The 12,431-nt window shown below is 39.9% G+C and overlaps 1 protein-coding gene and 1 pseudogene across 2 annotated transcripts; one reads left to right on the forward strand and one right to left on the reverse strand.

The window, feature by feature from the left end:
- The first annotated feature begins 5,944 nt into the window (after nt 1-5,944).
- On the forward strand, nt 5,945-10,346 carry LOC113361652 (annotated as a pseudogene).
- A 1,083-nt stretch (nt 10,347-11,429) lies between these two features.
- Nucleotides 11,430-12,150, reverse strand: LOC113361654 (protein GLUTAMINE DUMPER 2-like). 2 transcript variants are annotated; one of them, XM_026604827.1, is made up of 2 exons: nt 11,685-12,150; nt 11,430-11,627 (listed from the first exon to the last, which is right to left on the reverse strand). In XM_026604827.1, exons 1-2 carry the CDS (start codon nt 12,105-12,107, stop codon nt 11,601-11,603), a joined length of 450 nt encoding a protein of 149 aa, XP_026460612.1. In that variant the 5' UTR covers nt 12,108-12,150; the 3' UTR covers nt 11,430-11,600. The 2 variants fall into 2 exon arrangements, with proteins under 2 accessions (XP_026460612.1, XP_026460611.1); XM_026604826.1 differs by having other exon boundaries at nt 11,430-12,150.
- Nucleotides 12,151-12,431: the final 281 nt, after the last annotated feature.

Raw genomic sequence — 12,431 nt, forward strand, 5'->3', positions numbered from 1 at the left:
GTAGTGTACGACGCACGCTGTAAACCGCCAGACCAATACCCTGATGAGCATCCCCCAGTTTGTGACATGTTTTGATGTCTCGAGTGTTTTCGTGGAAACGTGTAGCATGTTTCTACGTGTGGCGTGGCCAAAGATTTGGCGTTTGTAGCCAAGTTGGTGTCGTGACCAAAGAATAGGCATCGCAGCCAGGTTGGTGTCGTGATCAGAGAGTTAGCATTGCAGCCAAGTAGGTGTCGTGACCAAGAGTTAGCATTCCAGCTAAGTTGGTGCCGTGACCAAGAGTTAGCATTGCATCCAAGTTGGTGCCGTGACCAAGAGTTAGCATTGCAGCCAAGACATTTCCACGATTTGTTTGGTGGCAGGTTTGTACGGATGAGATCTGCATCTCAGGAGGAAGGGTAGCCGTAGATTGTTGCAACCCTTCGTTTGGCAGCCAGCGTTATGGTTGCAGCGCTTGCATGCTCTTGGCACAACCAAATTAGGGTTTTGTCGTCGTGGCCAAGAATTGGTGCCGTGCCCAAGAGATTGCCACAAATCGTTTGGTGGCAAGTTTGTATGGCTGAGATTCGTATCTCAGGAGGAAGGGCAGCCGTTGATTGTTGCAATCCTCCGTTTGGCAGCCAACGACATGTGATAGGGCCGGCATGGCTTTGACATATTTTAGCCAAATTAGGGTTTTGGCAAAACCGTGATGTTTGGTCTTGGGACGGAAGTTGCCATGCGTTAGCTGGCGAACTTGGACGGCTGAGATCTGTATCTCAGATGGAAGAGTAGTCGTTGATTGTTGCAACCCTCCGTTTGGCAGCCAGCGGCATGTGATAGGGCCGGCATGGCTTTGGCATATTTTAGGCGCGGCCAAAATTAGGGTTTTGGCAAAACCTTGATGTTTGGCCTTGGGCCGGAAGTTGCCATGCGTTAGGTGGCGAACTTGGACGACTGAGATCTGCATCTCAAATGGAAGGGTAGTCGTTGATTGTTGCAACCCTTCATTTGGCAGCCAGCGTCATGGAGGCATGGCTGTCATGGCTTTGGCATAGTTTAGGCGTGGCCAAGCTAGGATTTTGGTACAGTTTAGGTGCGGCCAAAAAACTAGGGTTTCGGCATAGTTTATGCACGGCCAAAATTAGGACTTGGCATTGGGCCAAAAGTTGCCATGCATTCGGTGGCGAACTTGGACGGCTGAGATCTACGTCTCAGATGGAAGGGTAGCCGTTGATTGTTGCAACCCTCCGTTTGGCAGTCAGCGACATGTGATAGGGCCGACATGGCTTTGGCATATTTTAGGCACGGCCAAAATTAGGGTTTTGGCAAAACCGTGATGTTTGGCCTTGGACCGGAAGTTGCCATGCGTTAGGTGGAGAACTTGGACGGCTGAGATCTGCATCTCAGTTAGAAGGGTAGCCGTTGATTGTTGCAACCCTTCTTTTGGCAGCCAGCGGCATGGAGGCATGGCCGTCATGCCTTTGGTACGGAGGTGTGGCTGGCATGGCATGTCATTGGCACTATGGTGCGGCTGACATGGTTGGTATGCCTTTGGCGCGGAGATGTGGCTGGCATGGCATGGCATTGGCACAGTGGTGCAGTTGGCATGGTTGGCATGCCTTTGGCGCGGAGATGTGGCTAGCATGGCATGCCATTGGCACGGTGGTGCGGCTGGCATGGTTGGCATGCCTTTGGCGCGGAGATGTGGATGGAATGGCATGCCATTGGCACGGTGGTGCGGCTGGCATGATGGGCATGCCTTTGGCGTGGAGATGTGGCTGGCATGGCATGCCATTGGAACAGAGATGTGGCTGGCATGGCATGCCATTGGCACGGTGGTTCGATTGGCATGGTTGGCATGCCTTTGGCGCGGATATGTGGCTGGAATGGCATGCCATTGGCACGGTGGTGCGGTTGGCATGGTTGGCATGCCTTTGGCGCGGAGATGTGGCTGGCATGGCATGTCATTAGCACGGTGGTGCGACTGGCATGGTTGGCATGCCTTTGGTGCAGAGATGTGGCTGGAATGGCATGCCATTGGCACGGTGGTGCGACTGGCATGGTTGGAATGCCTTTTGCCCGGAGATGTGGCTGGCATGGCATGCCATTGGCACGGTGGTGCGTCTGGCATGGTTGGCATGCCCTTGGCGCAGAGATATGGCTGTTAGGGTTTAGTGTGTCGAAACCCTAGTTTTAAAATATGTGGCACGCGTGATTGACACGTTTGGCTAGCATGCGCGGCTGGCATGTGTAGAGATGATGCCAGTCAGCACCGAGGGCTCTGCCGTGGAGCATGGCATTTACATAAAAAAAAGGTACCCCGGTAATTTTACGTAGACATGTTGAATGGTTTAATAAATGTGCTAGTGGCGACATTATTACTCAAGTGTGACGTCACTGTTTGACTAAGGTTTTACAATTTTAACCCTAAGCTAAAAACCACCATCAACACCTATTTATAGCGATAAAGAAGTAGTTGTTTGCGCTAGAGTTAGCATCGAGCGATATTCATAATATCACTGATGATAAAGTCTTTACCGCTGGCGTTTTAAAAACATCGACCGCTAGAAACTCTGTTGCTCAGTGGTTTTTCCATAGTGGCGCAACTCGTTTGTCATGCCACCTGGTATGCCAAATAACATTTTTTTTCCATACCCATAGGAATATGCTTAATAACCACATCAGAAAATTCACTATAAATAGGAGGATCCATATTTTTATTTTGCACTAGACCACTCACTACTCCTTCGATACTATCTCTAATACCATCACCAGAAAGTTGTTGAAACTTATTCTTCATCACAACAAGAATACCACTTCAGATATTAACACCACCACCTGAATAAAAAGCCACATTCCCTTCAGTACTAGCGCCAAAGTTTTTATCCCCGAGTTTTACCCTTCCTCTCTTCAAACACTTAACAATGCAAGATTCAGAAATACCAGTTTTATTACCCTTCTCATGAGTATTCTCCTGCACCAATTTCTCTACAGCAGCCTGAACGACAATTTTTGCGACTGCATCAGCACGAACACGCTTCTCATGAGAGTGACCAAAAACATCACAATGAGCACATCTCACTGGCTTCCATCTATATTCCTCCGAAATTCGAAGCTTAACATTACCCACCATAGAATCAATATGAGTCGACTAGGAAAATCAGATTCCACAACAACTTCAACACAAATTCTAGCATAGGTCTACACCGTAGCAGTCTTCTTATCTAACATGACGGGAACACCCACAAAATTCGCTAGCTTTCCTAAACCCTTAACATGCCAAGTGAAGAGGAACATTTTCAAGATTGATCCAAATAAGAATGGATTTCAATTCCGATAAATCCTGTTCAATCATGAGAGACCAAGGTCTCACTACACAAACAATTGAGTAGATATGAAGAAACACCCACATTCCAATATGGTCAGTCATGCTATCAGCTTTTGATTCAAATTCAAACACAAATATATTATCACCATGGAGAGTCATTTTCAAAACACCCTTCAAATTCCATACCCTTTGAACAATATTTTTGACCTGTAAGAATGAAAAACGTGTTCCAACAAAATAACCAACAACTAGATCCTCACATCGACGAACATCTTCTGTTATTTCTTCATCAGAATACACCGTCATCTTAGGCTAAGTATTATGGTGTGCTAATCTAACAGCTAGATTGGAAATCCACTTCAGCTAAGGCAACCACTTAAGTCTTATGGGAGTGTTAATCTAGCAGCTAGATTAGCAGTTCACGTCAGCTGGGACCACCAGATAAAAAAATAAATTGCCCAGCGCTGAATGATTCAACCTAACTATCTAGCGGCTAATTCACTTACGAGCAACCCGTAGGAGAGAGAACTAGTGTTAACAAATAGACAACATTTTTTTTTGAATTACAACACATTTCTGCTAATCTAGCAGCTCAATTTAGCTCGTAAGACTTAGCCTTACCCTCAACCTTCAAATTCCTTACTCTTTGAACAATATTTTTGACCATCTTTTTATTCATGACTGTTTTCATATTCTTCGTTTTCCATTTTTATTTTTCTCTTAGAGCTAGCACTATGGAGGGGGTCATCCCCTCCCTATCCTTCCTTATCCCTCAAAAACACAAATTGGCATGTGCTATGGTCTCCCAAATCCCTACTCATGTAGGGATATTCACCCCTTTCCCTATATGGAGGATTACATCTGATCCCGCCTGTAGGGAAGGGAAACCACACGACTACTGAGTAGCCGAATTTTTTCACGCTTTACGGATACTCGGTAGTCATATTACCGTTGATACGACTACTCAGTAGCCGTAGCTTTTTACACGACAACTCAGTAGCCGTTTCAGGAAAAATATTTGTTTGACTTTTTTTCGTTTACACCTATCTCACACCCGATCCTAACCATCCATCATTAATAACAACTCTATCTTCTCCACCGTCGGATCCCAACGGTTATTTTTTCAAAATTCTCTATAAATACCACTCTAATTCTCTACTCAAACCACACCAAATCAATTTCTTCTTCTTACATCAATTGATTTCTTCACTAAAATCTCTCCAATTTATTTTTTGTTTAAGTAATAGATTTAAATTTTGTTTTGCTCAATAATGTCGGAGACTCAGACGCAAAAAAGGAAACATATGACGAGATTTAGAACTTTGGAAGATCATCACATTCTTACTCAGTACATTGCTCTCGGTTATAGCAGTTATCAAGATAAGGAAGAGTTTTGGGAAATCCTTTTTCAAAAATACGTGGAAGCTTGTGGTAGGAATAAACAAGAACGTACTGCAAAAAGCATTCGTAATCGGTATAGCAAAATCAAGACTGAGGTGGATAAGTTTTCCGATTGTGTTGCAAGAGCTAATATAAGTAATCCGGGCTTGGACTCCAATGCATATATATTGTACAAAATAATATATCAAACTAGAACAAAATAATCAATCAATCTCAAATTATCCATCCAAATACAATATCTCTGCCAACAATCCGCCCTAGACATAATACCTATTCATTTAATCATCCATCAATCAAAAATTATCAATACCAATACCATATCCATATCAACAATCATTCATAAACAACAACCACTTTGATTCAATCAACAATATACCATAAATTCAATCAACAAGATGTCAAACGATCAAACAACATACAAGAACACATTATAATCAACCTAACATCTCCAATTTAATCATAATCAAACTCAATTTTAATTTAAACCTTAAAATTTGAAACACTCACCTTGGACGATTTTGTTGATGAAACACGAAATTGGAAAAGGTAAATGCTTCACCGTATATTAACGAACAAACCCATTCAATCTTAGCTCCTGAATCGCACCAGAGGGTCTTCAAATCGAAAGGGGGTGTGGAGACGAGAAAAATAGAGAAGAAAAAGGTTGAAGAAGAAATGGGGAGGTCGAGCAAGATTCTGATGACTAAAACCTACAAAATGACTACTGAGTAGCTGTATCGTGTAGGGAAGGGATAGCAAGCCCCCATAGCAAGGTTGGCTTCCTTGTGCCATCCCTTCCCCACATATGAGGAAGATAGGGAAGGGATGGCACAAGGAAGCCAACCTTGCTATGGGGGCTTGCTATCCCTTCCCTACACGATACGGCTACTCAGTAGTCGTTTTGTAGATTTTAATCCTCAGAATCTTGCTCGACCTCCCCACTTCTTCTTCAAATATGAGGGAGATAGGGAAGGGATGGAGTGCACCATAATGCTAGCTTTTAAGTTTAATAAGTTGACGGTTATAAAATTAAGTTATCAACATCATTACCATGATCTCTCGACCCCTCTGTCTCTCCCAGTTATTTTTACTGTATTTAAATTTGCTATGCTAGAAGATTTAAATTTGATTTAGATTTGGAGTTCAAATCTAACATATTCGATATTTGAGATGAATAGCACAGTATACAGTTATTGAGAGTATACCTTTTGGTTTCATAAGTAGTTCCAGTAAATTTATTTTGATTCCGTTGAAGGATGAAGATGGAGATTTGGTATGGATGTGTTACCAAACAGCCAAGTCCCGATTACAATGTCTTGAAATCCAACAATTTTGTGTGCCAAACGGACCCATAAATTTCACAAGTGAGTCTGGAGTCGCTGGACTCGGGTTGGGCTAAAATGTCCGACCAATAAAAAGAGATCAGACAATAACGTCTCTACTCTAGGTTTTCCGTCGTCGCTGCAAGAACATATCAGGGCACAAATTTCCGGTAAGTTTGATCTCTATCCATCTCTTTTCTCATCTGTAGTAACGGGTTCGGCTATAGTTAAAAAACCTCGAGGGTTTATCTATGATCTATCAGGGTTTATCTTCTTTATTATGGGCAACTGAGGGTTTTTATTCGATGAGTTTATCTATCAGGAATTGAATTCACCAAACATCAACTCTTTCCAATTAACAACACAGTACTACTGCTGTTGCTGTCATGGAGGATGTCAATATTTGTGTTGATGGGATGGAGAATGTCAAGTAAGATTTCCTTATAATTACTTCATATGATTTCGTTGTTTAATTTATGGTTACTCATAATTTTTATATTTTATGGATTGGGTGTGTTACTGTATCATCAGAGTGACTGATAAAAAGGAGAAGAAAACACATAAAGCCAAAGCCCCTAAGACTACTGGTATGGTCTTTCCAGTTCCTCTAATTGATCATCTATGAGTAGCTTTGATTTCTCTTTTTAAGTCGTATGTTATGAATACATTCAGGTGGTGGCAGTGGAAAAAAGGAGGTTAAAAAAGAGACTGGTCTGGGTTTATCTAATAAGAAAGATGAAAATTTTGGGGATTGGTATTCTGAGGTATCTTATTGTCCACCTGTTTTCTTAGTTTGTATTTGTTAATATGTAATGTGATAGTGATTAGCATCACTAGACCAGAATTACAGTTGCAACTCATAATAGCAAGATTTAAAGCCAAATAGTGTTGAGCCGAGTAATGGTGCTCAAACCAGCAACTTCAAAAATGTCTTAGTAGACAGTGTTTCCAAGGAACGTCTGACCAATCTTCTTTGCATGCCTTTTTAATAAAAGATGATACTTTGAAATGAAGTGGATAGTTTTACATGAACATGTATTTTTCTCTCTTATTTTGTGCAGGTTGTTGTCAGTGGTGAAATGATCGAATACTATGATATATCTGGGTGTTATATCATCAGGCCATGGGCCATGGCTATTTGGGAAATTATGCAAGTATGTGAAATTTTTTAGTTATCCTTTTATACCTATATGAGCTAGTAATTTGGATTTGACGTGAAATGTTGATGTTACTGATTCACAGTGTTGTCGACATGCAGAAATTTTTCGATGCTGAAATTAAGAAATTGAAAATTGAGAATTGCTACTTCCCATTGTTTCTGTCTTCTACTGTGTTACAAAAGGAGAAGGATCACATTGAGGGCTTTGCTCCAGAGGTGAGAATCAAAATGCTTCTTACAACCATACATAAGCTACTTGTTGTAGAAGTATCTAATAATCTCGAACTGCATGATAGCATGACCTCAAGTTGCAGTAATCAGATAGAATGTTGTTTGTCTCTGTATATAAACTATAATTAGCCATTGATGGACCTCCACTGAGTAAAGCTTTTTTATGATTTCGCTGATAGACTGATGTTTGTTTTTTACTCACACTATGCCAGGAAGTTTTTGTTGACTTAACTGTTAACCTCTCTTTATCATTTAACTTGTCGTAGTTACGTTCATTGCAACTTTCCATGACTGATAATTAGCTCAGCTACTCACTCATCTACACTCTTTCAGGTTGCATGGGTTACGAAGTCTGGAGATACAGAGTTAGAGGTTCCTATTGCAATCCGTCCTACCAGTGAAACAGCCATGTATCCTTATTTTCGAAAATGGGATAGAGGACATCGTGACTTGCCCTTGAGGCTTAACCAGTGGTGCAATGTTGTTCGTTGGAAATTCAGCAATCCTACTCCCTTCATCAGGTATTCATTGTTTCCTTTTGTGAGGATAATGCACACATAGTTATATATACATACTAGGTAGAGATGAGAGTACTTATGCCTCAATTATGTCTTAGAGAACATTCACCTTGTAGATGCCTCAAGGAGAGTGATTGAGCTTCAGTCAAAGTTATGTCTGACCCATAAAATTGCCCATCTCTAAGTTTTACACTACCATTTACTCACATGTTTCTAGCTTGTAGGAGTCGTGAGTTTCTTTGGCAAGAAGGGCATACGGCTTTTGCAACAAAGGTTGAAGCGGATAAAGAGGTGAATGTTTAGCAAACCTCGAATACTGCAATCTCTTTGTTTTCTTCTTTCAATGTCATGTTTCTATGTTTTATGCTTTCTGGTGTTCTGCGTTTATTTTGATGAAACTGTTTATGGAAGTCTCAAAAGTTTATCTTTCTCTTTATATAACCATCAATGGGGTACAGAAATTAGGTGCATAATATTTTTAATGCCATGCAATATGCTCAATATTTTAATTGATATACATTTTCAGGTTCTTGAAGTGTTGGAGCTGTATCGGAGGATTTATGAAGAGTTCTTGGCAATCCCAGTGGTAAAGGGGAAGAAAAGTGAGAATGAAAAGTTTGCTGGAGGTTTATACACAACCAGTGTAGAGGTGAGACATAAGTTCCATTTCACCCTATCATTATATTCCTTATGAATAATCTATTAACTTTATTTTCTTTGGTGCAATTACATAATTCTTTTATTTTATCAGGCTTTTGTTCCAAATACTGGTCGAGGAGTACAAGGTGCAACCTCACACTGTCTTGGTCAAAATTTTGCAAAAATGTTCGAGATCAACTTTGAGAATGAGAAGGGAGAAAAGGGCATGGTGTGGCAAAATTCTTGGGCATACAGCACTCGAACAGTAATAGACCCGAATTATTTTTCTTTTTCTTGTTCACTTGTAAAACAGATGTATCGTTTATTTTAGGGGTCATTTTCACAGAAATGATATCTCCGTGTCGTATGCAGTTTAAATAGGCCCTTCCTAAGATAAAAAATTTACGGAAATTGTTTTATATTCATTTTGGAAAAAATAAATCTCCGAATGGTCCGTTATGCAAAGCATCTTTATTTATTGTGTAGTTATATTTTTTACAGATTGGAGTGATGGTGATGGTTCATGGAGATGACAAGGGCTTAGTATTGCCACCTAAAGTTGCATCGGTCCAAGTGATAGTGATTCCTGTGCCTTAGAAAGATGCTGACGTTCAAGCCATCTGTGATGCTTGTTCCGAAACTGCAAAAGAGTTGAATAACGCTGGTTTTCGTGCTGAGACTTTAAGAGACAACTATTCACCTGGTTGGAAGTATTCAAACTGGGAACTGAAAGGAGTTCCCTTGAGGATTGAGATAGGTCCGAAGGATATGGCCAAAAATCAGGTTAGTTGAATTATATATTGTTTCCGCCATGTCTGCAAAGCAAGATGCAGTCAAATTGAGTACTCCATTTGGACACATTAACAGGTACGTGTTGTTCGCCGAGACAATGGAGCAAAAGAGGATATCTCGAGAACCATTTTGGTTGATCAGATTAAAGACCTACTAGACAATGTCCAACAAAGCCTATTCGATGCTGCAAAGCAAAAACGCGATGCTTGTGTGGTGGTAGCTAAGACATGGGAAGAGTTTACCAAGGCCCTAAATGAGAAGAGGATGATCTTAGCTCCTTGGTGTGATGAGGAGGTATGCATCCATTGGTTAACATTTTACTTGCTTTAAACATTTTCTCCTTTTGCTTTTAATAAAAATTTCCAGCTATTGGTGCCTTTGTTTTGGTACATTATTGTCCTTTGATCTATTCTTTCAGGAAGTTGAGAGAGATGTTAAAGCGCGTACCAAGGGTGAGATGGGAGCATGCAAGACTCTTTGCACCCCTTTTGATCAGCCAGAGCTCCCAGAGGGTAATTTTTGCTATAACCGATGCTGTTAAAAAATTGATCTTGTTTTCATTCCTTAACATCTAAAATCATGGACCTACTTACAGTCTATTTATGCCATATGCGTTTCATATCTACCTTCTAATATTCAAGACTTGCACTTCCAGGGACGCTGTGCTTTGCATCTGGAAAACCCGCTAAAAAGTGGACTTACTGGGGCAGAAGCTACTAGTTCAACTGGTGTTGCTTGAAAGCTGGTGTAAGGGTTTCTTTGCAACGGTAAAGAGGTGGAAACTAATTGGGAGATTTTTGAAGTTATATTCTATTTTATTTGTTATCTTAACAAAGAAAACATTACACAGTGAGATGGGTAAATCCTGAAATAACATCAGGAGGAAACTAGTGTTAATCTGAAACCTCAACCCCTTTCGTTACTTACACCACATTTGGTTTTTTCTTATTTTAACATACATAGTGTTTATCTGAAACCTTAACCCCAATTTACAATCATTTACAATGGAAAACTTAGTCCAAGGCATATTAGTAGGTGCTCCGTTTGCCACTCTGACTAGAGCAAGGTTATCAAGAGAGACAATTTCTTTTCCAACTTTTGTTGTGAGCTTTAGATTCTGCTTGGCTGCTCCAAAGTCGCACCGGTTAAACCGGACGGAAAACACTGGTTGCACATACAGAGCCATAAAGTCGAGATGGGATTCGTGTAAGACAAATGCCATCCCGCACTGTATCCCGCTCAAGCGAGCTTCTTTACCATTAGATGATCAAATCAACGGTTAGATTCGCAATTAGGAAAAGACCCATCACTTTTAGAAAAAGACCCACCATTTTCCTTAAAGGGTTCAAGACTGTTAGATCTAGGTTTTAGCATCATCTAACGGTATGGGCGCGGTGCGGAAAGCATTGCTCTTTGTGTAAACACTTGGTAACTACCGGTTGGTTCATCGCCCAATGCAACGAATTTGACGTCTTATTTTCATTCATGAATCTTAATGGCTGATTGAAAAGCTGCCGTATAAAGAAATATAGCTGTCATCCAACTCGTAATGAACGAGAGCTAACATTCAAAACTGATGTTCGAACGATTTCCTACTTCTCTACTACACTTGCCAAAACCACCGAAATCGAAACCCTACAAATGAACCGTTTAGATTGCTGTAAATTTCATTATAGTGGCCAGGATTTTCTAAGACTACTGAACTTCTAACTTCGTCATTTACGTATAATGTCATATTCCCCCGAATATATATAATAAAGCATTTAATAACATTGATTATTATTCACGGATTTCCTACGCGATTTCGTGTTGCCGCATCTTACTGGCAATCGACGCGTGTACTCCCACTTTGAGAAAAACATTCTTTTTTTTCTTCGTCTTTCTTGTTCTTGTGTAATTTTCCATTTTCATGGCTATTAGATTTTCCATAGGATCACTATTTCTTGAAAGTAAATTCATGTACTCGATTAATCAAGGATTTTACTACTAATATTTGTGTGAAAAAATACAGAATTTGTAACATTAAACTCCTGTGTTAATTTGTTCTTCCAGAACTCTTTGTGTTGAAATGTCCATTAAGAAAAAAGATATTTGAAATCAGAAAAACACTAAAAAGAAAATAAACTGTGATATTCCAATTCCTCTCAGATATTTTTATACATTGCCGCAAGCAAACTAACAAAATTGAAAAAAGAAAAAAAATACACAAGAAAGGACTAAAAACAAGATCACCGGCTTTGATCATGATGTGGGTTTTCTTCTTCTTCTTCTTCTTCTTCTTCTTCTTCTTCTTCTTCTTCTTCTTCTTCTTCTTCTTCTTCTTCTTCTCTAGGCTTATCATCTGACGATTTACTCTCATCTTCCTTTTCTGCATTTTTGGAATGTTCAAAAGAAGAAGTATTAAGATAAATAGGTGTAGCCAAATAACTAGGCTTAACATCACCAGCCATAATCACAACAATTTGGTTTTCGTAAACGACAGGTATTCTAATGGTTTCTTCTTCTGTTGATTTTTCATCACCATCATCTCTTGATCTTTCCCGATCATTGTCTACGGAGCTAGATAATTTCTTATGAGAACAAGCAAGGATTAACAGAGACAAGGCTATTAAACATAACATCGCTGCTAATCCTCCAAATAGATATGGTATTGGTGAATGCGAAGGAGAATGGATTGGTGCTGCCGCTGCTGATGTTGATAAAGATGTGTGAGTAACGGTTCCACCAGTTCTCATTTTTCTTGTATTTTAAGATGCAGAATAAAAGAGAGGTTTTTTTTTTGTGTGATTGAGTGAATGAAGACGATATGAGAAACGGGTTCAGAGAATTTATATAGGTAGTCAGGATGGGGAATGATTTGGTGTTTAACATCATTATACATTTAGTGTGTAGCTGTTAATTAATAAAAGGATGCAAGTTTTTGTTTCGAGGTGATTTGACAGCAGAACTTTATGAGTTTTTTTTGTTTTTTTTTGGAAATAGAAGCTTGAAAATCTTTTGAATTTGAAAGTGGAATCACTCTATATGCTGACTAGATCATAAATATTTGTAGTAACTGT

The sequence above is a fragment of the Papaver somniferum genome, chromosome 3, assembly GCF_003573695.1.
Source record: "Papaver somniferum cultivar HN1 chromosome 3, ASM357369v1, whole genome shotgun sequence".
NCBI lineage: Eukaryota > Viridiplantae > Streptophyta > Magnoliopsida > Ranunculales > Papaveraceae > Papaver > Papaver somniferum.

Excerpts from the sequence above, each read along its gene's own strand:
- LOC113361654 (XM_026604826.1), bottom strand. The coding sequence starts at position 12,107 with ATGAGAACTGGTGGAACCGTTACTCACACATCTTTATCAACATCAGCA.